Source organism: Rhinolophus sinicus, chromosome 15, assembly GCF_057876585.1.
Source record: "Rhinolophus sinicus isolate RSI-liver-muscle chromosome 15, RSI-T2T, whole genome shotgun sequence".
NCBI classification, from domain to species: domain Eukaryota; kingdom Metazoa; phylum Chordata; class Mammalia; order Chiroptera; family Rhinolophidae; genus Rhinolophus; species Rhinolophus sinicus.
Window position 1 is genome coordinate 52,113,456 of NC_142515.1, and position 27,321 is coordinate 52,140,776.

Here is a 27,321-nt window from a genome sequence, read left to right on the forward strand (position 1 = left end):
TTGTGTCCCAGACCCCACTTTATTGACATGTAAAACTCAGGGTCAATGGCTGGGGTTCCCAGGTCCCCCCCCACCCCCCCATCGAGGCCATCGCTAGAGGCAAGGCTTAGATCTTAAAGGCTAAGGTGAGGCCGTCGCCCAAAGGCAGGAGGCTGATGTGGACCCTGGCATCCCGCAGGATGCGCTCATTCAGGTTTCGCACGCACTGGGCATCTGGGTCCCGCGGCTGAGGCTGCAACACCTCTCCTCCCCAGAGAACCTGCGGAGGGGCGGGGCATGATGGGGGCTTCGGAGGGAGGTGCCTGAGCAGGAGGTGGGCGAGGGCTGGAGCTGGGGAAAGCCTGGGGGCTCGCCTGGAATACCTCGAAGGAGGGGCTTACGTGAGTACTGGGTGGTGGTCTGGGGGCGGGTCATAGGGAGGAGCCAAAGGGAAAGCCCTGCCCGGAGGATCCTTCCCCTAGCCTGTCCCTTACACTGAGGATTGCGAGGACGCCTCCCGACCGCAGCAGCTGCAGGCACCGCTCGTAGTAGGCGGTGCAGTTTTCCTTGTCGGCGTCCACCACGGCCACATCGAAGGTGCCGGCCTCGCCCGCCGCCAGGAGCTCATCTTGCGGGGGAGGGAGGGGCAGACGTGGCTGAGTTCGCAGGCCACGATGGCTGGAAGCCCCTGCCCAGACACTTACCACTCAGGGACCCTGGTCTCGAGAGCGCCAGCCCTGTCACCCTGACTGTGGCCGCATACCGTGAGGCTGGGCGCGAGAGGCTGTCATTGCCCCAAGCCCATCTGGAGGACCTGGTCACTACCTCGCACCCGATGGCCACACTTGGGAAATGGTGCCAAGCCCCTTTCCACTCCGGTGCTCACCCAGGGTCTCCAGGGCGGGCTTCAACCGAAGATCGATCTTGTGTTCTTCCTCAGCCTGCGAAAGGGGCGGGGGTCAGAGCCAGCAGTCCCTCCTCCCGGAGCTGGGAGTGGAGTGCTCTGGGTGCCTGACGAAGGACACTCACCTGCCTCCACAGGGGCCGCCCTAGCTCCGGGGGCCCGGGGTTCACCTCGCAGGTCACCACACGACCGGCTGGCGGCAACGCCAGGGCCAATGCTAGGGCCGAGTAGCCTGTGAAAGTTCCTGGGGACAGGGACACGGACAGCCTCAGGACACAGTGGAGAGATGGCCGGTGACTTCGGCTCCCAGTGATTGCGGCTGCGCGCCCTACCTAAGTCCAGCGCCTTCTTGGCCTTAATGAGCCGCGCCAGGTTGGCCAGAAGCTGGGCCTGCTCACAGGTCATCATGGAATACCCCTGCGGCTGCTCCAGAGTCAGCTGTGTGTGGGGGGGAGAGGGTCGCACCAGCCCTGCCAATCACCCAGCCACGCCCAGGTTCAGGATCTCCCTCGTGGGCGTAGCCTAGGGGAACGCCCCTCCCAGGGAACGCCCACCGCGCCGGGGCTAGGAAGACAGAAGCGCGGAAGCCTAGAGTGAGTCACCACCCTGCCCAAGGTCAACGCAGCCAGTAGGGTCCGCAGGGCCGGAGGTGGGCGCCTGTCCCCGCCCCCGACCCCGCTGACCAGCCGCAGGCTCCGCAGCGCTGGATGCTCGCGCAGGGAGCGGCTCAGCAGATACTGCCACAGGGGGCTGTCCTCAGCGGGCAGTAGGCGCTTCTCTCGCCGAGATCGCCATGGAGGGCAGCGTCTCCCTGCCGGGGAGAGGATACTGGGTCAGGGCCTGAGACTCCAAGGTGCCAGGGGTGAGGTTCAGCCTCAGCCAGCCTCGAGGATTCACGGGCTCTACTCCCGCGCCTGTCCCGCTCGCGGAGGCTCTGTCAAGGGTGCCGCAGACTCGGCCCTACTCACCCAGGAAGAGACCGGTAGCGAAGGCGGCGCCCAGAGCGGCCGAGCCCAGGGCCAGCGCGGCGGGCACAGAGAGCCGGGGTATGGGCTGGATCATGGCACGTGCAGGAGGCGGCGGCGGCTGCAAGGTCACTTGCACTGCGGCTACCCGGACCGCACTCGGACCCTTGGGCTCTCCCTGTTGCGCCTTGTCCGGGTACTGCCCGCGGAGCTGCGGCCTCGAGCGCCATCTGGCGGCCCCACGGCCTTACTGCAAAGCCCTGCCCAAGCGAGCCGGGCGCCATCTGGTGGCCGCGCTTGGAACTTAGCCTGGCCGGGAGCAAGACCTGCATAGGGTCTGGCGGCCTGGGTCAGGGAAGAAATCTTTGATATGCTTCTTCCTCCTCTCTACTATTTAGCTGAGACCTCCCCTGGGGCGTGTGTGGGAGGGTGCGTGGGCCGTCGGTGTAATAGGATAGTAACAAGTACAAAATGATAGAAATTAAAGGAGCCCCTGAGAAGAACTGAGAATCAGACCAGGCCTTTGGGGGAGGTGACCAAGGTTGCTGGTTGAAAGAGTGAAGGACCCAGTTTTGGGGAACACAACCTAAGGTGGGCTAGGAAGCTCTGGGGCAGGTCAGGTTGATGGGGCGCTGAGACGATGTCCTTAGAATCCTGGGTACCAAATACACATGGGTGTGAGATCTTGGGCCCATCAGTCTCTCTGAGCTTCAGTTTCCTTTGTGTAAAGCGGGCACCACAGTTACTGTAAATGACACCAGATCCCACAGCCTGGCACACAGTATGTCCTCAATAAATGGCAGCTGCTGTTATAGGTTCGAGTGAAGACATCTTGGGGAGGAAAGCAATTAGAGGACAGGTGAGGCCCCCTTGCAGGTGTTCTGCAGGGACATTATCCAGTAAGCACTGATTGGACACCCACTGTGTGTCAAACTGTGAGGAGGCGGAAGAGGCTGTCTTGGCTTGTATTCTTAGTGAAGCTGGATTCAGGGACCACGGGACACAGCACTGGTGAGGAACCCCAGCTTCACAATTTCCTGTTCTGTAAAATGGGGTTATTAATGGTCGATAGGGGATGAAATGAGAAAATCCAGGTGAAGGACTCATACAGGGCCCAGCACTTAGTGGGCTACATTTAAAAGGAGTCAAAGTCCAAAGGGCAGAAGGTCACCTGGCTGATGCTCTGCAGCTGCCCCCTGGGGACAGCCCAGCTAGTAACCACACTGTCCAAAGTAGAGCTCCACTGAGGGCTTCCCCGGCGGGGCTCAGCGCCGGCAAGGCCTAAAAACAGGCTTGTTGGTGGTGTGGGGGGGCGGTCAATGAGAGAGCGAGCGGCTTGACTGAGGCTGTAGAGCAGATTGAGTTGGAGAGCAACATGGAGCACCTGACTGACCCAAGCTGCGGGAACCCTGGGCCTTCGGAGGTGACGCCCGAGGAGGCCCAGTTCTGGGGCGGGGCTCCGGGAGCCGAGGGCGGGGCCTCCAATCAGGCCAATCAGCCGGCGCCCCGCAGGAGGTGCGAGGGAGGAGTCTGCTCTGCCGCCGCCGCTGGGGCTGGCGCTGGGGCTGGGCCTGGGTGCTGGGTGGGCCCACGTCGGGCTGCCCCGCTCCTCCCACTTCCCTGTCGCCAGGCTAGCGGCCGGCTCGGAGAAGACGCTCCTTCCCCCTTACCTTTACATCCTTTGTGTCCTGCTTGGCCCTGTAACTGTTTCTCTGACCTAACTACGACTCCCATTCTCCAGGGTAAGGACTGAGGCTGCTGGTCTCTCCTCCCCCAGAGCTGAGCACACAGCAAGTGCTAAATAAATGCTCTCCGAATGGTGTGCTGGCGGTGCTTCAGGCTCCTTGCTGTCTAAGCAGCCAGTCTAGACAGTAAAAATAGTAACAGGGGGGCCGTTTATTGACCGTCCCTGTGAGCCTGTGATATTCCCATTTTCCAGGGGAGGAAACCAAAGCTGAGAGAGACCACCTCTCCGTGCTTACTCCCCGGACCCTGCTCTTGCTTTCTTAAACCCTCTGACCCCCTGGCCAGAGTGGGAACACGCGGATGAGCTTCTCTACAGCTCGGGGCCCCAGCCAGAAACAGACTCCCCTGCTGGGCCCCTCCACCAGGCCAGCCGCCATGTGGACCTTGGGCTCAGCCCGGGCTGCAGACCCCACTGTCTCCCCTGCCTGGGAGTCCAGGCTTGGGCAGGCCCCCAGCTCACACCAGAACCTCCCTCCACCAGCCTGGCTTCAGGCTGAAGCCCACGGAGGTAGGGGGGCAGGCGGGGAGGGGAGGCATGTCACCATATATCCCCGTCAGATTAAAAAACTAATTTGAAAAGATTAATGTATTCCATTCTTGTTACGCTGGCTCTGATACCTCTGGGCCTGCGGCCGCTCTGCCTCCTGATTATTGAATTTTTATGGCCTGGTAATTAATTGCAGATTCCCTGTTTTGTTCTATTTCTTTTTCTCTGACATTTTAATTTCAACAAAAAGCAGTGGTCTCCATGCAGGTTCTCTCTGGAGATCCTAATGGTCTATAAAACAGAATGACTTATAGACGTGGCACCCACTTCAGTTGGCGAGCGATTGTTTGAAACCTTGCTGATCACGCAGAATTTAATTTTTCCACCTCCCTCCCCCATTTGCTCCTCATTTCTTGTCTCTTCCATTGCAACACCAGCATCTCAGCTCACAATGAAGGGAGCAAAGTGTTGCCTCCGAAACTGTTACAGCTTCTTTTCCTAGAAGTCCAGGGGGCTGAAGACAAAGTAGGTTTTGATTCTTTTCCTCAGAGGTGGCCCTGGAGGTGGTGGGGGGAGCTGGACCTCCGCAAAGGGCCATGTGGACGTGGGCAGCTGCCCCAGGGAAGGAGGAGGGCCATTTCTACCTCTCAGTTGCCCTTTTGGCCAAATGCAGCTGCCCCATTGGGCAAACAAAGAGTCTGCTGGCTCATGAAGGCAGCAGAAATGGGTGCCTGTACATTCCCCTAGGTTCACACCAGGAAGTCCGGGGTTTGACCCCTGACCAATTCTTAGCCAAACCAGGTCACTGGGGGGAATAGCTGTTTGCAAAAACGGGCCTGAAAGAGGCACCTGAGTTTTTATCCTAATGCCCCCAACTTCTCCGTCTCCCAGCCTTACTAACATCACACAGGCTAGGCCCCCACCCCATGGCCCCCCAGTACTAGGTGGGGCAGGGGCAGAAGAGTAAGCTCATAGAGTCAAGTTGGGTCTAAGGGACTGGAACTCGACATCTTCAGGGGCCAGGCAGGTAGGTGAGGGGAGGGTAATAGGAGCAGTGGGGGCTGTGGTGCCTCCAAGCTTATGCCCATCATAAGGCATGGCGACCACTTGGCTCCACCCTATGCTGCCATGTGGGAAGATGGGTGCAGTGTGGCCAGACTTAGGATTTTCCAAGAAAGGTTGGAAATGTGGCTTTCAATGTAACACCTCACAATTTACAAAATTTGGGTTAGACTTTTTTTAAAAATAAGTTTTATTGGGGAATATTGGGTATCAGTGCACCTCTCCAGGGCCCACCAGCTCCAAGTCGTTCTTCAATCTAGTTATGGAAGGCGCAGCTCAGCTCCAAGTCCAGTCGCCCTGTTTTAATCTGTAGTTGTAGGGGGTTCAGCCAGCAACCTTGTTGTTAAGAGCTCGCGCTTTAACAACTGAGCCGTCCAGCCGCCCCTCCAGCAGCTCAGCACTGGCTCCTCTTCAAGTAGTTGTGGAGGGCACAGCTCACTGGCCCATGTGGGAATTGAACCGGCAACCCTGTTGTTCAGAGCTCCTGCTCCAACCAACTGAGCCATCCAGCTGCCCCTAGACTTTTTTTTTAAGCACCATGTCAGCTGAACTGAGTAATACATCTTTGATCTGGCCCATGGCACAACTGTTTCCTGTGATTCAGAGCATGGATCAGAGAAGCTGGGAGATGGAAGTGGAGTCCAGCAGAGCCAGAAGGGTCTCAGTGGCTGGTTGACAGCCCCCCCCATCCCTACCCCAGGAATCTTCTTCCTACCTTTGGGCCCTTCAGTCCCCCTCACACTGAGTGGGCTCTTCCCAAGCAGCTGTGGGCTGCCAGAGGCGCCTTTGGGTCTGTCTCCAGGACCTGCCTTTTTTAGGTCTCCTCTCTCCACAGAGAAACTGTATATAGCCTGGAGTCTGACCACATCTGGGTAAGGTCTGTCGGACTCCCCAGAGAAGATGGCAGCTTTGCACCTAAGACTTCAGGAGGCAATGCCCTGACTCCAGGGTTCCAGGGGCCTGTTTCGAGATGAGTGGATGGGTGCAAACAGACGTGAGACAGGCTTCTGGGGCTCCTGAGATGAACTGAGGAGAACAGCGGCCCACAGCCTGTTCCTGTCTCCTCAGTGCTGAGCTGCTGTAGAGCTGGCGCCGGCAATGCCCCAGTCTCTCGTGCCTCAGTTTTCTCATCTAGATAGGCCGAATGGCAGGTGCCAGCATACTCACAGGCTCCAGCGTCAGATGGATGTGGCTTCAAACATTCGTCCCACCACTCACTCTGTGGCTGTGAGCTCCGAGATCCTTAGCTAGAAAATGGGGATGCTACTTCTGTGTTAGTGTTCCATTGCTACGTAATAAACTGCCACACACTTAGTGGCTTAAAACAACACCCATTTATTATCTCAGCGTTCTGTAGGTCAGAAGTCGGGCAACGAGTGGCCAGATTCTCTGCTCAGGGTCTCACCAGGCTAAAGTCAAGGTGTTGCTGGGGCTGCAGTTCCACCCCAGGTCTCCAAGCTCTGGCTATTGGCAGGTTCAGTTCCTTCTCACAAAGCTTCTCCATTTTCAAGGCCAGCAAAGGCAACTTGAATCTTTCTGGGTCTTCAAATCACTCTGCCTTCCTCTTCTGCTTTTAAGGGTTCATGTGATTACATTGGCCGCACCCAGACAATCCAGGATAATCTCCCTATTTTAACGTGAGCTGGTGAGTAACCTTAGTTATACCTGCAAGGTCCTCCTTGCCAACCATGGGAATAACATTGGTGGTGGAAATCATGAGAGGATGGCAAAAGTCTGCCTGGCACAACATCCAACCTCTGAGAATGGTTGTATGGATTAAAATACCCCTGCCTAGTTCCCGTCCCCCCATCTTGAGAAACGCAGGATTAGATATTTAAATATGTAGGATTCCCTACTGCCGCATGAACAGAAGTGGGACTACTCCTCATGGCAACCTCTCTGGTAGCGAGAATTGTCTCCATTTTCCAGATGTGCAAACCGAGGTGCCCAGGTGTTAGGTAATTGGCAGAGCCAGGATGTGACTTGTCTCTCTCAGCTTCCATAAAGGTTTGTCATCTCACCACTGGGCCCAAGTCCAGAGCTCCTAGGTCCAATGGAAATTCTTTTAGTTCTTTGGGGAGGCACCCACTATGTGCCAGAACTTTACCTGTGTTTCAATTTCTCTGGCTCAATTCAGGGGTTTTGGGAGTCCCCATTGAATGACTTAGGTGTGTGTTTCATGGTGTCACCTGTTTTTTTCCTCCTTTCTTGTTGGGGTGGCCAGGGGTGTTTCTGCAGGACACCTCAGCTGACCCTTAGGAGCCTTTACATGGTCAAGACTTCATGGGGCCCTTTGGAGAAATGGCAAAGAAAGTCTCCCTGCAGCTTTTACCTCTTCACATTGAGACACTGGCCTACATTGTGAGTCCTTCCTGCCCCAAAAGAAGACAAACATGCGTACTTCCCAGAAGGCATTGCTCCCACCTATCAGATGCATGGCGCGAGACTCCACCGCAAATGTGAGTTAGTGATTATGTGAAGGAGAATGATGCTCTGGCAAGCAAGTGTGACAGAGGTGGCGGTGCCTGTTTCTGCTGGGGTGGTTGTGGTGGAGCCTCTACCCAGAGGTGGGCTGGTGGTGGCTGTGTTCTAACTAAACAGTCCTATGATGGGATTGGGTGGGGCTTCTAGCTGTGACGTTCCTGATTGGCTGGTCCTCCCGGAGGCCGCTCTTTACAACAGTGGAATTTGCTCTTTGCTACAGAATGGATTCTATTACTTGTAACAAAGTAGAATCTGCTGTTTGCCACAGAGCAGCTTCTATGGTTTGCAATTAAGAGTCCTGCTTGGAAATGCTTTGTGGGACTGATTTTCCCTAATCCAGCAGACACTGTTACCCTCTACTTCTGAGCCATTCCTCCTTTTGTCTTGCCAACAGTAGCCTGATACTGTTCAAGTGACTCTGGGGGATGAACTGTGATCAGTCTCAGGCTGTCACAACCAACCTAGTCCTTTTTTCAAGATATCTGCTCTCACCAACTGCAGTTCATTTCTGGCCAGAGACCACCGGGTGCTTCTCAGGACATTTCCCTCCTTGATGATAAGAAACCCCCTTTTCTTGTTTAGCCTTTTCTTACCTTGAATGGGGTTGTGTAAAGATGAAATGCTTGGAACCATAGCAGCCATATTCTGGCCATGAGGCAAAAAGTTTAAGGATCGAAAAGAACCAAATGGTGAGGATGGCGAGAGGAAAGATGGAGTGTTGGTCCTTGAAGACATTGTCTAGCCACTGAACCACCCCAGCAACTGTCTACCTCCAGACTACTTGTTACATGAGAAAATGGAGCCTTTTATGTTTAAGCAAATGATTAGCTACATATGACTTGAAGCTCAAAGCATTCCTAACTGATATAGGCCCCCAACCAGGGTGGCCTGTGCCCACCGGGGTGGCTTGAAGTTGGTATTGAGATAAACCTGTTTGTTTTTTCTTCAGCCTAGAGTGACAGATTCCATACTGAACTTGAAATAATGCCCTCTAAAGGTGAGGATTCATTTTTCTCAAGAGTGAGCTTTCTCATAGGAGATGCCCCATCTCAGACTAATGGCAGGCCTCGTCCCTCCCCGTCCCTCCCCGCAGCCTGATGAGTCCAAAGGCCAGCACTGGGCACCCGTTGTCGCCCTCCTGCATGCCTCTGGCCACCTGCATTTCTCACTCATGCTTCAGTGGGTCAGCCAGGGCACTTCTGCTTCAGGTGGTGGGTTTAGATATTTCTACCTGGGGATGCTCTTTCCCAGGGGACAGCACAGATGAAAGAGGCCCACCACACAAGTGCTTTTATTTTTTAATTAAATTAATTTATTTTAAATTGGGGAACAGTGTGTTTCTCCAGGGCCCATCAGCTCCGAGTCATTGTCCTTCAATCTATTTGTGGAGGGCACAGCTCAGCTCCACATCCAGTCACCGTTTTCAATCTTAGTTGCAGGGGGCGCAGCCCACCATCCCATGCAGGAATTGAACCGGCAACCTTGTTGTTGAGAGCTCGCGCTCTAACCAACTGAGCCATTTGGCCGCCCCACAAGTGCTTTTAAAGCCTCTGCCTCAGTCAGGTCTGCAGATGTTCCAGTGGCCACAGTGTCACTTAGCCAAGCCCAAGCACAGGCTAAGGATCCATGCTGTACCCCCTACATGGTGTGGGCCCCTGAGGGCACACATGGGGCAAACGGTGTGGACGTGTAGCCCTATTATTGGTGGTGGGGTGAAGAGTCAGGAGCAGCAGTCCAATCTATACACTGGTCCCTAGGGCCCCAGGGTGTCCCCACAGCTGTGGGTGCAGAGGTCCCCCATTGAGCAGACCCTTGGCAGGGGACACGTGGGCCGGGGTAGCTGGAGCTGAAGATGCCCCAATTGATTTAGCCTTAGAGGAAGAACCTGAAACTCTGGGAGTCAGAGTATTTACCTGGGGTTGCAAACCAATGCCTGCCTCCACCCACCCTCACTGCCACCCTGAACCCCGGCAGGGGAAGGAGCTGAGGGGTCAAGCTCATCATACCTGGGTCCAGCCGAAAGCATCTGCCTCCCAGCCAACACGAACTCCCAGCCCTTTCTTTCCTTCTCACCACCCCTTTGCTCAGCATATGCCCATCTCCCCCGGAGATGCCAGGAAATGTAGCCTGGGACTCAGGGTTCACACTGCATTGCATAGGAGACCCCGCAGCGCTTGTTTATATCTGGCACCCCGAAGGTGGCCTGGGGACGTATTCTGTTTGCCTTGATCAGTGTTTGGTTTGCTAGAATGGAGCCAGCACTGAACAATCAGAGAATTTCACAAACAATTCAGAGCTGATTTCTATTTCTTTGGAAAATGCAGATGATTTGACAACACTGGACCCATTTTACTGCCTGGCAGTTTGGCTGGTACTGCGTGGTACCTGTCCCCACCCCCATGGGGCATGTGCCTTTGCTCCAGTCCCCACCCCACTCTCCCCTCTGCCTCAAACCCGACAAACTTCACTCGTATTCCATATTGATCTTTGTGCTGCTGGCACATGATTTAATCCACTACCCAGAGGCCTAGTGAGGAGCGATACCCACCCAGGGTACACAGCCAGTCAGGGGCTTTTATTTCTCTTTCTTCCTGATGAGAACTTCATCTGGGTCCCAGCGAGCAGCCCCTCTTCTGGGCTCCAAAGCACGCGCCCAGTCTCTGCTTCTAACCCCCACTGGTGCTTCTTCTCTGAGGCAGAGCTGTCCATGTCATGGCTGGAGTTCAGAATACCCCTGGTTATTGCTGCCCTGAGAGCACAGTCGGGGGACCCAGTCCCTGAGCTACATGGGGAATCCCCCTAAATGTATAAAAATGGGATCCTAACTGCTGATACTTATACGGCACTTGCGGTGCGCCAGCGACTTCTTGTAACTTCATGTTAACTCATTCAGTCCTCACATTTAGCCCCACGTTGCTGATGAGGAAGCTGAAGCACAGAGAGATTAAGCAACTTGCCTGAAGTGGCACAGTATATAAGTGGTAGAGTTGGGATTTGAACTCAAATCCTCTGGTTTCAGGACTTACAGTTCTTAAGCACTGAAGTGTCCTAGGAGAAATTCCTATCGAGGTGGCTGCTTTTCCTTTACGTCTCCTTTCACCCTCAGACTTGCCCAACAAGGTAGGATTGGGTTTGGCTGTGAGTGACAGAAAAAAGTCCAAGAGAACAATGGCTTAACCAGGAGAGCAGTTGATTTCTATTTTATAAGTACAGCCTGGAGGTGGTAAGGAAGCTCCAGGGTCAACAGGCCTCTACTCTGATGTGCTTCTCCTCATTGAGCAAATTGACTGCTTGAGCTCCAGCCATTACGCCTTTACCCCGTAAAGGTGTAATGGAAGGGTAAAGAAAGGGACAACATAGGACTCATCCCCTTCCTTTAAGGACACTTCCTCAGAGTTTGACAGGATACTTCTACTTGCATCCCTTTGACCAGCCCTTAGTCACGTGGCCACACGTCAGCCTAGAAATCGTGTTTATTTTAGACCAGGGGTGTCCAAACTTTTTTCAACGTTTTTCACCAAGGGCCATATGCGGTAAAATACACAAACAGCCGGGCCACTCACTCGAGGTGAAGTACGTAATGCCTCACCTAGTTTATTTAAGTAAACTAAATATGTTTTTGGAGTTTGCTGTGGGCCAATAAAAAATGGATCGCGGGCCGCAGTTGGCCTGTGGGCCGCAGTTTGGACACCCCTGTTCTAGAGGATTGTGTGCTCAACTAAAAATAAGTTCTATGGGGGGGCGGCCCGGTGGCTCAGGCGATTGGAGCTCCGTGCTCCTAACTCCGCAGTCTGCCGGTTTGATTCCCACATGGGCCAGTGGGCTCTCAACTACAAGGTTGCCAGTTCAACTCCCACAAGGGATGGTGGGCTGCGCCCCCTGCAACTAGTAACGGCAACTGGACCTGGAGCTGAGCTGCGCCCTCCACAACTAAGATTGAAAGGACAACAACTTGACTTGGAAAAAAAGGCCTGGAAGTACACACTGTTCCCCAATAAAGTCCTGTTCCCCTTCCCCAATAAAATCTTAAAAAAAAAAAGTTCTATCATTAAATGGGAAACATTTAGCTTCATAGCTGCATTTTACAGATAAAGACTCAGGGTCAGAGAGAGGAATGACCTGATAGAGGTCACACAGCCAGGAAGAGGTAGAGCGTGGATCTTCTGTCTCTGGGTTCGTTGGAGCAGGTGGGGCTCCAAAGACACACTCTGACAATTTCCTGGCAGGTGAGGGCGTCTGTGCATATGTGCATACCCCCTCCCGGGTCCCAGGCACACCCAGGGCCCAGGTCCTGCCAGCCAGAACCCCTTGTACCTTCAATCCCTGGCAAGCCTCTCTGGGCCCAGATCTGTCATCCTGGCAGCAGCCATGTCCCAGGCCCGACTCCATCCATCCCACTCACGCCGGCATTGACTGTGCTTGGGCACATTCCTGAGGCGGCCTCAAGAGCGCTGAATAATTCAGGCCTGCGTACCGGGATAATGAATTTACTGACAACCCAGTGTGGTCTTGGTACTTACATTTCAAGAAATACTGAGTCCCCAGGCCCACTCACCAGGCTGGGGATGTACACAGACCGAGAAACTGTTGCTTCTGCCTGCCTCATGCGGTTCAGGCCTGATTGAGTGGAGACCCCACTGTGGTCTCACTGGTTCTTCAGCTGCTTGGGCAAGTGGGGAGTCTGGGCAGGGTGCCTGCCTGGTGGGAACTTTGGGGTGAGGTGGAAGTGGACCACGGAAGCTTTGAAATGCAGAGCTGGAAGGGAACCCAACAATCCCTGGGTCCTGCATGCCCATTTTCTGAACAGAGAAACTGAGGTGGCAGAGGGGACAGGCCTATGCACCTAGACACTGTGTTCTGTGGCAGGGAATGCTGGGGTGACTTTGGGGCTCTGGCAGAGAGAGCTGCTTGTTTTCCTTCTAACCTGTTGGTTCCCCACCGGCCAGCTGCTGAAGGCTTGCTGCTAATGGCTCACAGCTGCCCCTTCACTGGCGCTGCATCCTGAGCCAAACAAGAGCTGCTTCCACCCAGAACGCCATGCATCACCCCGCACAACCTGGGCAGGCCGTGGTCAGGGACTGACTGATGTGGCAGCGCATGAGGTGCCCTCAAGACTCAAGGTAGGACTAACTCTGTGATGCTGTTTGTGTTCCGGAACCCTATGTGGGACCAGGCTGCGGCTCGACCCCAGCTGAGCCCACATTCTGGTGTAACTTTTACCCCTTCCCTCTTCTTCTCCTTCTCACTCCCCTTCTCCTCAGAGTCTCCCTCAGTCCGTCATCTGATTAAGAATCCCCAGTGCAAGCTCTGCTTCTAGGGAACCCACCTAAGACACCTGCATTTCCTGGTCCGAGCTCTCCTGCCTGAGGACTCCCCCTAGAGTGCTAAGAGTGCTAATCCTTGGCCCTGGCTCTGTTGTGTGACTGTGAGGAAATCTCTTCCCTGGGCCTCAGTTTCTCCAATATGTGACTGGGGTGAGGGAAGGCTCTCTCAGGTCCCTTCCAGCCCTGAAGGTCTATGATAAGACCTCGGGTACCAGAAGGCCGTCTGCCCCTGCCTAGCTCCACACGTGCATTCCACCAATGAGGCATCACTTTTTCTCGAAGGCTTTTTCAAAATGCGAAAGCAGCTGAGGTGAGAATGAGTTTCACTTTAGGTAATCATGCTGCAGGGCAGATTCTCTCCAGGTGGGATCCTAGAATCACTTATACTAGAATCCATCACCTGAAAGGTGTTTGTTATTAATATAGCCCTTCTTTTTTTGAATGTGGTACTTGATGTCTGGAGCTGCAGCAGCTATGTTTAAACTATGAGGAAACAGCATAAGATGTAAACAACAAGTTAAGGATGGTGAAATAGAAATCTAGAAAGAAACTGGTTTTCAATGGCATTTCTGAATCATTGCACAAAACCTGAAAACTACTACTACTAGAATCTTAGTGTGTGAAATAATTGTCTTTATTGCTCAAGCAAGTCTTGGTTGACTTGCTTTGGACTGTTATTTGCAGCCCAAAGCATTCCAAACAAACCAACAGTCCTTATCTCGTTGAATCATAATAACAGTCCTTTAAAGTAGCAATTATTGGCTCAGAGAGTGACACAGCTAAGGTCACACAGCTGGCAAGTGGCAGTGCATTTTTGGGCCAGAGCTTTCAGGTTGGGAGGAATTTTGATTATTGGTCATTTAGCTCCTGTCTCCTCTGTGCTGTGTGTCCTCTGGGAATAATCCCCTTCCTTAGCCATTCTGGTCTTTGGTCATTCTCTCCCACATCTATCCCACCCTAGGTCTCAGCTCAGAGACCAGGGCAAGGTGCCTTGTAGGGTGGGGAGGAGGGGGCAGCTACTGTTCATTCCTTCATGGAGTTTTCCTAATGAGTGGCCAGATCCTGGTACCAAAGACTGAGGGGAAGGCCAAACCCATTTTGGAGATAATTCTGGCCTCTAAACAGCCCCAGACCTGTGTGTATGTGTGTGGGGGGGGGGGGGGGGGGGGAAGGGGGGCTGCAGCTTACAGCAAAAGAGAGAGAAAAAGCTCAGAGATACGAAAATAGACAGCTAGACAGAGGGAGAGAAGGAGAGGAAGAGAGAGGCAGAGCTAGAGTAGGAGGCGGGTGAGAGGAAGGCAGAAGAGAAGGATCTCAGGTTTTAGAGAGAAATGTTGAGCTAAACTGACAATGAATGTCACAAACTAGTACGTTCCCCCTCCCCCAGCTTCAGCTTCAGCTTTCTCAGCGTGGGATCCACTAGGGCACCTCCCAGGACAGATGGCTCTGTGCTGAACTGTAGCAGATGCCCAGTGAACAGGCTCCCCTTCCCCCCCCCCCCCCCCCCCCGCCTCCTCCCTTCCCCACACCAGTCTGATGGTCTTGGTTGCTGCTCTGAGGGTGGAGGTAGGACTAGAGGAAAGGCTGATACGGCCTTAGGCAAACCTTTGTTCAGCCTCCTCTGGAGATCAGAGCCTCAAGGAGGAAAGGGAGCAGTGTGTGCCTATGTGTGTGCGCCCCCTAGTGTTCCGGATTAGGTAGACACGTCCAGGTGATCGGGCAGCAGGATATTTCCCTTGGCAGAAAAGTGGCCTCCACAGACAGAACAGCATAACTAGAAATGCACCTGTCTCCTCATCAACAAAGTGGGGTGGGGTGCGGGTGGGGAGATTTTTAAAGACTCACCAGAAGGCAGAGAGTTAGGGAGCCACTTCTGGGATCAGCTGGTGGGGAGTAACTGCTACAGACCCTGGGACTGGACCCCCAACCTCGGGGTGGGTGGGTTATTGAATGTGTGGGAGCCCTATCTGAGGGGCCTCCTGTCTGCCCCAGATTAGTGGGGAAGGCAGGGACATTAACAGCTTCAGATTAAGGGCAGAAAGAAGGGTCTCGGTCAGGCACCCAGGGCAGCTGAGCTTCCCGTCCACCCCTTTGGCTTGGGTGGTCTCTGAGGAGTCTGGACCTCCAGGGCCTGGCACAGAACCTCAGCTGAGTGAGTGGGCCTGGGGCTCCTGCAGGCCTGGTGGATGTCATGACAGTGGAAGGGGGTGGAGTCCAGCCTCAGCTGGGAGGGAGGCTCAGGGCCAGGACAGGAAGGGAGCGACTCCTCTCCCTGTCACATGCCCTGCTCACCTGGCTAACTCCTCATGCCTAGGTGTTCAGGCAGGCAGACTGTCTCCAGGGAGCCTTCCCCCGCCTACCAGGCCAGATGTTCCCCCTGACCATGTGGGTGGGTGGTTTTAAAACATGCCCACGAGTTCTTAAACACTTCTCTCATCAGGAAATAGAGTCTGTGTCCCCTTACCTTGAACCTGGGTGGGCCTCTGGGAACAGAATGGAGCGTAAGTGATGTTCTGTGACTTCCGAGGCTGGTTAGAAAAGGCCAAATAATTTCTCCCAGACTCTCTCTTGGGAACTTGCTCTGGAGCTGTCAGCTGCCCCGTAAGAAGTCTATCTCCCTGAAGGCTGCCATGTGCAGCGACCACATGGAGTGAGAAGGATGCCCGAGGGGCCCCAGCTCCCCAGCTGTTTGAGTCTTCCCAGCCCAGATGTCAGACATGTGTGTGAGGATGCCTTGGAGATGAACCCAGCCTCAGCCACCAAATGTCTGCAATGTATGACAGCCCAGAGTGAGAACTGGTGGAGTCCAGGCAACCTCCAGATTCATGAGCAGAATAAATGATCGTGTATGAGATCCTAGGGCTGCCTAGATAACAAATGACCACAGACTGGGTGCAACAGAAATCTATTCTCTCACAGGTCTGGAGGCTACAGTCCCAAATCAAGGTGTTGGCAGGGTTGGTTCCGTCTGAGGGTGCTGAGAGAGAATCTGTTCCAGACGTCTCTCGTAGCTTCTGGGGGTTGTAGCAGTGCTTGGTATTCCTTGGCTTGTAGATGCATCACTCCAATCTCTTCCTCCGTCTTTGCACTGTGTTCTCCCTGAGTGTCTGTGTCCAAATTTCCCTCTTCTTAGGAACTTATCTGAACTAACTACATCTGCAATGACCCCATTTCTCAAATAAGATCAGATTCTGATGTACTGAGGATTAGGACTTCCACATATCTTTTTGGGGTGGGGTAGAATTCAACCCATCACATATAGTTATCATTTTAAGCCACTGTTTTGGAGTGATTTGTTATGCAGCAATAGTTACTCAGAACAGTAGAATTAAGGGGTGGCTAGAGAAACAACTAGACATCAGTGGAAATGTAAGGAGATGGAAAAATTTACCAGAACAACCCTCCAGGAGGCTAGTGTATATGGTTGGAATAATTGATTTTCTAAGTAGCTTGCATTTGGGGTAGGGACTAGATCCTCCCCCCAAAAGATGTATGTTGCAGTTGACACATGTGTTTGAATAACAGCTTCTTTAATGCCTTCGAATGCAGGAAAAGAGCTTGGGTTTTGCTTTGTAGGGTATTTCTCCCTCTTAAATGTTGAATATTTACTTAAAGAGAATCAACTTGGTTATTGAGTGTTTCTGGTCTCTATGTATAAACAGCATGGACTTGTTTACCTTCCCCCTTGGAGCACACTGATTAACTGTGGGGTGTCTAGCTTTTCCATAGACCACAAGCACCAATGAGGGCAGAGATAGGCTCCGTTTTGTTCTCCCCTAAATCACCAGCACAGTTCTTGGCACATAGTAGGTGGCTTACTAGTTATTTTCCGAAAGCATGGATGTTGGAAAAGGAATAAAGGGATTTGAAATCTACATGATGACTAAAGATTTACAAATAAATCAGCTACAAAGTGTCTAATGATGCTAGAAAAAAATATTTTGAAATTCTCTTCAATTAATGGAAGAGGCTGTAAGAAAATAAGGGAATTACAAGAGGTCAGGAACACACTGGAAACAGCAGTCTAGGGAAGTAAATGATTTCTGAAACTACTGAACGCCCAGAGGATATCTACCTCATTAAGTAGCCTTCAACTTCCACCACCTGATCTTCTGTGGCACGAGAAAGAACAAGGGATTATAAAAATAACCAGGAAGATTTGAAAAAGAACCAGACATAAATTCTAGACATTTAAATATATCACATATGAAATTAAAAACTCAGTGGAATCGTTAAATAGAATAGACACAGCTGGAGAGGGAAGTAGTAAACTGGAAGATAGATTTGAAAGAATTACATATAATCCAGCACAGAAAGAAAAATGGAAAATATGAAAAAGAGGTATGGAGGATGGAATGAAAAGCTCTAATATATGTCTAATCAGATTTTTTGGAAAGCAATTATAAGAATAATGGGAGAGAGGCAAGTTTCAAAGAGATAGGTGGCTGAGAATTTTCTGTGGTTATTAGAAAACATGAATCCTCAAGTTCCAGAATTCCAATGAATCCCAAACAAAATAAATAAAAAGAAGTCCATACATAGATATATCATATCCAAACTGAAGAATCCCAAAGAGAAGAAGATCTTAAAGGTACCAGAAACAAAAATTTTTGTTGTTCACAACTTCTGTAACTAGATGAAATTAGACTAATGGCTTATTAGTTACAATAATATCAATAGTAACAATGAAAGACAGAAGAATAATAACTATAAAGGGCTTTTACAAAGACACCAGCTGGACTGTATACCCCAGTCCCCAATAAGACTGAAATAATTTCTTAAAAGATAAATGTCCCTCAACTTATGAATGGATAAACAATTGTAGTATATCCACACAATAGAGTATTATTTGCCATAAAAGGGGATAAAGTTCTGATCCATGCAACAATGTGGAAGAGTATTGAAAATATTACACTAAACAAAAGAAGCCAGACACAAAGGCCACAAATTGTATGATTCCATTTACATGAAATGTCCAGAATAGGCAAATCCATAGAGATTTATGGCTGCCAGAGGCTGGGGTGAGGGACAGTATGTGGAGTGATAGCTAAAGGACATGGGGTTTCTTTTTTGGGTGATGAAATGTTCTGGAATTAGTGGTGATGTTTGTAAAACCTTAAAAGTATACTAAAACCACTGAATTATACACTTTCAAAGGGTGAATTTTATGGTGTGTGAATTATATTTCAATAAAAATGTGAAAAACAAAAAGGGTGGAAATAAAGCATTTTTATTTATACTAAAACAGAGAATTTATAAACAACTGACTGCTCATTAAAGGAATTTCTGAAGGATTAACTTGAGAAAAATGATCTGAGGAGGAAAATCTGAGATAAAGAAGAAATGATGAATTGAGAGAATAATAAAAAATATGGGTAAATCTAAACAAACGCACCGACTGTCCAAAACAATGTCTATTCCATGGGGTTAAACAAGAGATGGAGCTAAAGGCTGGGCCTTAACTAAATGGAATCAAAGCTTTCAAAGTACTTTGTATTGTTCAGGAGAAGGGTAAGGTATTGATTAATTTTAGACTGTTAAGTTAGGTAATCATTTCAAAATGCTGAGTCACCAATACAATAATAAGAAATAGAGTGCACACTAGTAGATGGAGGAAAAAATGCAATGAGTGAAAAAACCTCAATCAATTCAAAATAATGCAACAAAGAAGATGAAAAGAAATTCTTAGGAAGAAGGACAAATTAAAATAAAACACAAAGTAAGATCACAGAAATAAAGCCAAACATATTTTTAATCTCTATAAACATACAGAGACTGAACTCCCAGTTAAAAATGCATAGACTATCAGATTGGACTAAAAAGAGAATAGCCAACCACAATGAGATGTCAGCTCACTCCTGTCAGAACCATCATCAATAAATCAACAAACAACAAGTTTTGGCAAGGATGTGGAGAAAAGGGAACTCTCGTGCACTGTTGGTGGGATTGCAAATCCGTGCAGCCACGATGGAAAATGGTTTGGAGGTTCCTTGAAACATGAAAAATAGAACTTCCACATGACCCAGCAATTCCACTTTTGGGTATTTATCCGAAGAAATCCAAAACAATAATTCAAAGATATATGTACCCCGATGTTCACTGCAGTGCTATTACAATGGCCAAGATATGGAAGCAACCCAAGTGCCCATCAGATGATTGGATAAAGATGTGGTGTGTGTGTGTGTGTGTGTGTGTGTGTGTGTGTGTGTGTGTGTGTATATATATATATATATAATGGAGTATTACTCGGCCACAAAAAAGAATGAAATCTTACCATTTGCGACAACATGGATGGTATTATGTTAAGTGAGAAAAGTCAGACTGAGAAAGACAAACACCATATGATGTCACTTATATGTATAATCTGAAAAACAAAATAAATGAACTCTCCAGTTAAAAACAAAACAGAAATAGACTCATAGACATAGAGAACAAACTGATGCTTGTCAGAGGGGAAGCTGGGTGAAAAAGGTGGAGGGATTAAGAAGTACAAATTGATAGTCACAAAATAGTCTTGGGGATGTAAAGTACAGCATAGAGAATATAGTCAATAATGTTGCAACAGCTATGTATAGAGCCAGGTGGATATTAGCTAATCAGGGACAGCACTGCATAAATTATAAATGTCTAATAATATGCTGTACATCTGAAAATAATGTAAAATAATGCTGAATGTCAACTGTAACTGAAAAAAAAATAATAAAAAGAATATCCAAATGCTGCTTACATGAGACACATCTAAGACATGAAAACAAAAAACAAATTGTAAGTAAAACAGTGAAAAAATACCAGAAAAATACTAACAAAAAGAAAATTGGCATAGTTATATTAATAGCTAACAAAACAGACTTTAAGGAAAAAAGGAATTAGAGATATTGAAGGTCAATATATAAAATTTAAATTCACCAGGAGAAAATAGTTCTAAATTCATGGATACCTAATAATGTAAATCCCTTATCAGATACTTGATTTGCAAATACTTTGTCCCATTCTGTGGATTGTCTTTTCACTTTATTGGTCATGTCCTTAGAAGCACAAAAGTTTTCAATTTTGATGACTGTTTTTTTCTTTTTATTGGTCATGCTTTTTGGGTCACATCTAAGAATACTTTGCCAAATCCAAGATCATGAAGATTTACCCCTATATTTTCTTCTAGAGTTTTATAGTTTGAGCTCTTACATTTAGGTCTTTAATCCATTTTGAGTTAATTATTGTATATAGTGTGAGGTAAGGGTTCCACTTCACTCTTTTGTATGTAGCTATCTAGTTGTCCTGGTATCATTTGTTGAAAAGACTATTTTTTCTCCATTGAATGGTCTTAACACCCTTATTGAAAGTCAGTTGACCATAGATATGTGAATATTTCTGTTCTGTCAACTCTAGTCCATTGATCTCTATATCTATTTTTGTGCTAGTATCACAGTATCTTGATTACTGTTGCTTTGTAGCAATTTTTAAAATCAGAAAGTGTGAGTTCTCCTACTCTCTTTTTCAAGATTGTTTTGGGTATTCCTGGTCCCTTGTAATTCCATATGAATTTTAGAATCAGCTTGTCAGCTTCTACAAAGAAGTCAGCTGGGATTCTGATAGGGATTGCATTGAATCTGTACTCAAGTCTTACATCACTTTTTGGGGTGAGCACAGCTCCAAATCAGCTGGTCCACCAGAGTAGAACCAAAGGACCTCTGCCCAAGTGGGTCTGGTGTGGCCTCATCTGTGTGTCCTCAAGAGGCCACATGAACGTGGGTGTCCCTGGGACTGAATGTGTGTGGTAAGAGTGTAGATGGTTGAAAGAGGTAACCAAGTCTTTGAGACCCTTCCAAGATTGTCGCCATGACTGTTGTAATGGATGATCTTAGGTTGGGTCCCCCAAGAAGCAGACCTTGAGAGATCAGGATTTGAGTGAAAGTAGTTATGTGGGAGGCGCTGGAAGGAGAGTGGGGAAGTGGGCCAGGGAGGGGAAGTCAGGAGAGTGTGCCTAAATGAGCAGGTTATTGCTGTGGGCATCTGGGGCTCAATACTATTGGGGACCTCTGGGAGAAGGGCCTCAGCACTACTGACATTTTGGGCTAGATAGTTATGGGTTGTGGGAAGGGCTGTCCTGTGCATTACAGGCTATTTAGCAGCATCCTGGCCTTTACCCACTAGATGCCAGTAGCAACCATCCAACCAAAATGTCTCTGGACATTATCAAATGTCCCCCGGGGGGCAAGATTGTACCTGGTTGAGAACCACTGGTGTAGAACATGTCTCAAACTTGTCCCATCTAAAGGGATACACCAGTTCCCGTTACACACCACCTCCCATTCATCATTGTTTTAGGGCTGCTCTTGGGAACGACAAGTCCCGGGCACCTCTGGCCTGTCCCGAGGGTCTACAGCACATGATCCCACGGCAGAGAAAGCTCTTTGGCAGCACTGCAGGTGCCCACAGTAAGAAGCCACCAGCATGTGTGGAAATAATGACGGCTGGGGGCATGTGGGCACCCACAGTGCAGCTATGTGGATCTGGCCCTGTGTGGCTTTGGGAACCCAGATTGCCCCCCCAGATCTGCAGCTTGGCCTGGAAGTCTGTGTTCCTGGAGGTTTGCAGGTTCCAGTGCGTGCACAGTGTTGAAACTCACCCACCCTGGAGCAGGGCTTTGGCTCCTCAGCCCACTCCCCTGCTCCCCTCTCTGTCACAGGCCTGGCCCAGCTCCTGCAGGCTGAAGAAAGACAGCCTGAGAATAATTTTAGACTGAACAGCCCCTACGTGATCTTGTTTTCCCAGGTAGAAGGCACTGGGGGGAAAGGTGTGCTCACAGACTCCTCCTCCTCTCCCCATCTCAGCCCCACAGAGCGAGTCTCAGCTTATTGCAGGGGCTACTAAACATGAAGGGGCTGCAGCTTCTAAGGTTGTTCTCCTTTTTCAGTGTGCTGTGTGGCTGTGAGCAAGGCACACCTCTTTTCTGGGCCGCCGGCTCCCTTCTGTAAAAAACGGGTAAGGTGGGGTGGACCAGGTGACCTTGAAATGTCCTTTCATCTTGAGTGACTGTTGAGAGCCCAGGGAGGCAGTGAGGAGTCACCAGGCAGCCCAAGCCTGGGGGCAGCCGGAAAATGTGACTTCGTGACAGCTCGGGCCCCAGTGGTGCTTCTGGCCTCTGATCTCCGAACATTTCCACTGTGTGCCTGACACTCCGGGCCTGTCACAGCCCAGTGCGGCCCCTCGCTCACTCAGGAACATCTGCTACAGCATTTACCACGTTAATAGATTAGCTTTGAGAATCGGGCAGGTGTTTTCCACCCAAGCCAGAAAACATCAAAATCAGATTGCTCTCCAAGCCTTTCCGCACAGGCAATCGAGTTAGAATGACTCATACGGTCTAACAGATAATAAAACACACATAACATTTGCTTTAAGGTACAGGCGGGGGTATTTTGTCCCGCGCTTAGGAGAAACAAAAACTCACTCTATTTGGGAATAGGGTAATTGAATACAGATGGGAGGAGGTAAATGAAAGAATTTAGCAAATATCTCAGTGGAATAGCTAATGGGAATGAGACAGAATAGGAAATTAAAAATTATTCGAAGCAGATGGACCATTCTTTGAGTTTTTAAAAATTTATTAGGGCCGCGAAAAAATGTGTCTGTTTATTTTCTACGGCCATGAAATTAATGACTTGGTGAGTTTTGCTTGTGCAATTTTATGACTGCCATGTCATCTGTCATAATTTGGGGGCTGTTTGATATGGATTTATGAATGTCCCCACCCCCCGCCCCTCCCTGATTTATTGGTGTGGGTCATATGTGAATTAGGCTGTCCCCTATCGAAGGAGGAACGCCAATGGCAGCATAACCCTGCAGGCCCTGGGCGGGGGCCCTGGGGGATTCTTGGCCCAGAGGGGAGTGGACAAGCTCTGGAGGGTCAGTCTGGGGCTGTGGGAAAGGCCAGGCCTGACCTGGCGGAACTTCCTCTGTGAGGATGACCCCAGCCAGTGCAGGCTGAGGAGGAGGTGTTAGGGAAGGTTATTGCAACCTGCTGGAAGCAGGAAGCCAGCTCAGCCTGCTTTTGCTTGGCTGGGGGTGGGGTGGGGGCTGTTGCTGCAGCCTCAACCCAGCCTAAGGGCCACCTGGCTCCTTGTCCCTGCTCACCTGTCCCCAGATCTGAAGCTCAGGGAAGGAGAAGAAAATTCACATTGACTAGGCCTCTGTTGGTGCCTGGCCAGGGGCTGGGGGGTGGGATGGGGGTGGGTGGGTGGGGCTTAAGTGTAATATATTCTCTAGGCCAGGGGTGTCCAAACTTTTTTCAACGTTTTTCACTAAGGGCCATATGCGGTAAAATACACAAACAGCGGGGCCACTCACTTGAGGTGAAGTACGTATTGCCTCACCTGGTTTATTTAAACTAAATATATTTTTGGAATTTGCTGCGGGCCAATTAAAAATGGATCGTGGGCCGCAGTTGGCCTGTGGGCCGCAGTTTGGACACCCCTGCTCTAGATGGTGGTTAAAATGGAGCTTTACAACCAACACACTTGAGTTTTGCTCTGATTCTTCCTAGCTGTGTGGCTTTGGGCAGGTTACTACCCTCTCTGAACCTCAGTTTCTTCCTCTGTAAAGAAAGACTAAACATATCTAATATTAGGGAAGTTTTGAGGATCAAAGGAGATAATGTAACCTCCTTAATACAGAGCAAAGTGCTAATAAATGGTAACATTATTCTTAATAATCATCCTGTCATCACCTTGAGGTAGTTATTATTATTTCCACCTGACAGATCGGGACACTGAGGCTCAGAGACGTTAAGTGGGTTGCCTGAGGTCATACAGTTAAAGAGATGGAGCTGGGCTTCCTGCACAGATTTACTCCTTCCTCCAGAACTCTGGGGCCTAGCTTGTTCTGGAATGGGAAACCCCAGGTCCCTGGAAGCACAGTTCAGGCTAGACTCCTGACCCTGTTCTCTGGTTTCTCTGGGTGGGCCTAGTCTAATTCTCTACCTGGCCTAAAGTTCCACCACAAACTCAATCCTGGTGACCAGTCCCTTCTGGTGCTTGGGCCCCCTACAGGCAGAGAGCCTCTTATGAACCCCATTGCTGGGACTAGCTGGGCACCCATCTAAGTGTGGATGGAAGGGTCTGTCCAGCCTCAGGACCAGGCCCATCTCAATCCCCTGCCAACCCTGACCCAGCTCCCAGAGGACACTGCAGTCAGGGCTTGCAATGAATGGGGCTCCATGTCCCTTCTGGCTGGGGAGTCGTCTGATGGCAAATTCCTGCCATGGCCTGTGACATTTGGCCTCAGAATAGGCTGTGGGTCGCTTTGAGTCCCATCTTTCCTCTTCTTTTTAGCCCTACCTGTTCCCAGGAGTCCAGCTCCCTCATGCCTCTCTCTGCATTTCCAAATTAGTAACAATAATTCTGATTCACTGAGCACCTGTGATACGCCAGGCACTGTGCAAGGTGATTCTTTCATGCAGTCAACCACTGATTCTTCTACGGGTTCAATATTTGTTGAATGCCTTCTGTGTGCCTAGCACTATCCCAATACTGGGGATATGGCAGGGAACAAAACATACATGGTCCCTGCCCTCACTGAACTCACATTCCAGCGGACGGGAAAGGCAGTCAATAAGCATATCACTCCCTCATGTGCTAGGTAGTATTAAGGGCTTTGAAAAAATTAAAGCATGGTAAAGGACAGAGAGGAATGGAGCTGGTGGTGGTGGTGTCTGTTTTAGATAGGCTGGTCCAGGAAGACCTCTCTGACAAGGTAACATTTTGAGCTGAGACCTGAAGGAAGTGACCATACATATGGATCTCCAGGGAAAGAGTTTCTAGATATAGGGAACAGCAAGTGCAAAGGCTCTCACATGGGAGGATGCTTGGAGAGTCCGAGAAGCAGCAAGAAGCGGAATAAATGAGGAGGAGAGTGATTTTAAAGTATCTGATCTCATTTAATCCTTACCACAGTTCCCCAAGGTGGGCGTTATTAACCACAGTTTTACTAATGAGGACACCGAGGCTCAGAGAGATTAGGTCATTTGGTCAAGGTCACGCAGCAGAGAAAGGTTCTGATCCTGGGTCTATGTGAATTCTTCTTACTCTACCACACTATTTCTCTGGATAGTAACAATTGGGTGACACAGCAGAGTGTGACCAAGGCGGCCAAAGGTAGGGTGAGGGCTGGAGATGTCTGGAATGTGTGGCTTTGTGTGCAGGCAGGACTTGCTCCTGTGGCCAAGGGGCCTGTGGTGGCCCCAGCTGTAAGGATTCTTTAAGGTTGGAGTGCCGAGCTCTGACAGGGCAAGATGGATGAGAGCTCTGGGCTTAGTACTGGCCGAGTTTCCTGAACGGTTTTCATCCAGATGGTCTCTGGGAGGATAAGGTTTAAGAAGATTGATTCCCTGGGAAGGGAGGACGGGAAGGAGGAAGGGCTCCTAGTGGGCCTGCCCCCAGTGGAAACATCTCTTGTCTTCAAATAAAGGAAACTACTGCTTTGAAAGGTGTGACTGCCTGAGCTTGGTGACCTGTGTGATTTGCAGGCCTCAGGAGCTGGTGGGAGGATAGGAAGGGGTGGTGATGACCCCCAAGATTTCCTGCCTGGGAGGAGGGCAGATGGGACTCGCCCCATCCCCCTGGGCAGGGGTGCTTGCAGCCCTTACAGTGTTAGGGGCCCACTCGTGTCCTGTCTCCTCAGCCCCACGTGGATCTCTCCCTCTTCTGCTTCTGCTTTCACCTCTGAATGACTTAAGGATTCCTGTTGATCTTGTATATGCTCACAGCTTCATGCCTCCAGTCCTCTTCCTGGGCCTGGACGGCTGCGTCATTCATTATTCTGTGGCAGGGTGGCCAGTGAGCTGGCACTTACTGTGTGTGTGTAAAGTCAATGATACATGGAACTGGTATCATTGTGGGAAAGCTGCTATAAAAATTGCAGAGGCCTTCTGGAAGAGAAAGGATCAAGACTCCAACTCCTTTTCTGTAAGATTTAGAAGTATTAATTTTTAGAGTGTGTACGTGATAAAGACCCAATGGCAGTGTTCTAAAATTGGCTGTAGTAACACTTGTACATATCTGTGACTATACCAAAAACCATTGAATTGTACATTTTAAATGGGTGAATTATGTGATATGTGAATTATATAAAAACACAGTAGTTATTCAAACAACAACAAAAAGACTCAGTAGCAGGGACAGCTATTGAGGTTCCTGAAATAAAATCACTATGGCCAGGCATGGGACAAGTGGGTTGGTTGGTGGAAGGGGAGGTGGCTCTGGGTAGGGTGGGGAAGGCAGTGGAAACCAAAATCTGCATTGGTCCAGTCGTCTTGGTTTGTGCCCTGGGACAGATAAAGATACCGAAGGATTCTTTAAGAAAATGCCAAACACAGTTTCAAATACACAAACAGGAAGAGAATATTATAGCCCCTGTGTACCGATCACCCAGCTTCAACAATGATCAACTCATGGCCATACTTTTTTCATCCACATCCCCATTCACTTTTACCCTTTCTAGATTATGTTGAAGCAAATCCACATCTCATCATTTCATCTGAAAAATACCGTTACACCTAAAAGAATTAATAGTACTTCCTTAAGATCATGAAATATCCAGTCACTATCCAAATTTCCAAATGTTTCATTAATGTCGTATTTTTAAAAAATTTAGTTTATCTGAGTCAGAATATAAATAAGGCCCGCACATTGTGATTAGTTGATGTATCTCTAAGTCTTTTTCAATTCATAAGTTCCTTCTCTATTGTTTTCTTGAAGTTGATTTTTTTGAAGAAACTGGAGTGTTCAGAAGAGTTTCTCACATCCTTAATTTTCAAATTGTATGCTTAGCAAGCTCCTCTGGACTCTAAATTTCCTATAAGTAGAGATTTGATCAGATTCAGGTTTTTTGTTTCTGTTTTTGGCAAGGCTACCTCAGTGATGGTGGTGTATCTTCCATCAGGAGACACATAATGTCTGGTTGTTTCTCTTTGTGATATTAGAGACCAGCGATACTCAATGTCTAGATTCATAAATTCATAAGGAGCTGCCAAAATTATCATTCATTCTTCATTTGTTAGCAGAGAGAAACTTCTCATCTACTGTTTGGTTACCCAGTCGTACAGTTCATATAGGAAAGGCAGGACAAGGCTGGATTCAGCTTTTTGTTTACCAGTCATCAAAAGAACAAGTTAGTTTCCTATCCTCCTGGGTTTGTTGTTTTGTTTGCTTTCAGTATCAGTATAAACTCATAGATTGCAACACAGTTGATACATTTCAATCCAGTACAGTTAGCTTTATTAGTGATGTCCAACTTGTCCCCTCTTTGTCCTGTGGGAACACATCAGTTGGCTCCCGAGTCCTTTTGACACTACCCTAGTGGTCTTTAGGAAGTTCT

General features: G+C 49.4%; 1 protein-coding gene and 1 long non-coding RNA gene across 3 annotated transcripts in view; one reads left to right on the plus strand and one right to left on the minus strand.

Moving 5' to 3' along the window:
- COMTD1 (catechol-O-methyltransferase domain containing 1) lies at window positions 1–2,077 on the minus strand. 2 transcript variants are annotated; one of them, XM_019745780.3, is made up of 7 exons: window positions 1,852–2,077; window positions 1,567–1,694; window positions 1,216–1,321; window positions 1,009–1,127; window positions 866–920; window positions 474–667; window positions 1–259 (listed from the first exon to the last, which is right to left on the minus strand). In XM_019745780.3, exons 1-7 carry the CDS (start codon window positions 1,943–1,945, stop codon window positions 107–109), a joined length of 849 nt encoding a protein of 282 aa, XP_019601339.1. In that variant the 5' UTR covers window positions 1,946–2,077; the 3' UTR covers window positions 1–106. The 2 variants fall into 2 exon arrangements, with proteins under 2 accessions (XP_019601339.1, XP_019601340.1); XM_019745781.3 differs by having other exon boundaries at window positions 474–607; window positions 1,852–2,076.
- Window positions 2,078–27,321, plus strand: part of LOC109454824 (uncharacterized) — a 111,455-nt gene continuing 86,211 nt past the window's right edge. The window contains exons 1-3 of the long non-coding RNA XR_016018927.1: window positions 2,078–6,788; window positions 7,368–7,602; window positions 12,574–12,747. This is a non-coding gene — a long non-coding RNA (uncharacterized LOC109454824). The remainder of the gene's footprint in view (window positions 6,789–7,367; window positions 7,603–12,573; window positions 12,748–27,321) is intronic.

Excerpts from the sequence above, each read along its gene's own strand:
- COMTD1 (XM_019745780.3), bottom strand. The coding sequence starts at position 1,945 with ATGATCCAGCCCATACCCCGGCTCTCTGTGCCCGCCGCGCTGGCCCTG. Across the intron at positions 1,695-1,851 it reads CGCTACCGGTCTCTTCCTGG|GGAGACGCTGCCCTCCATGG; the intron begins GTGAGTAGGGCC and ends TCTCCCCGGCAG. Across the intron at positions 1,128-1,215 it reads CAAGAAGGCGCTGGACTTAG|GAACTTTCACAGGCTACTCG; the intron begins GTAGGGCGCGCA and ends CCCTGTCCCCAG.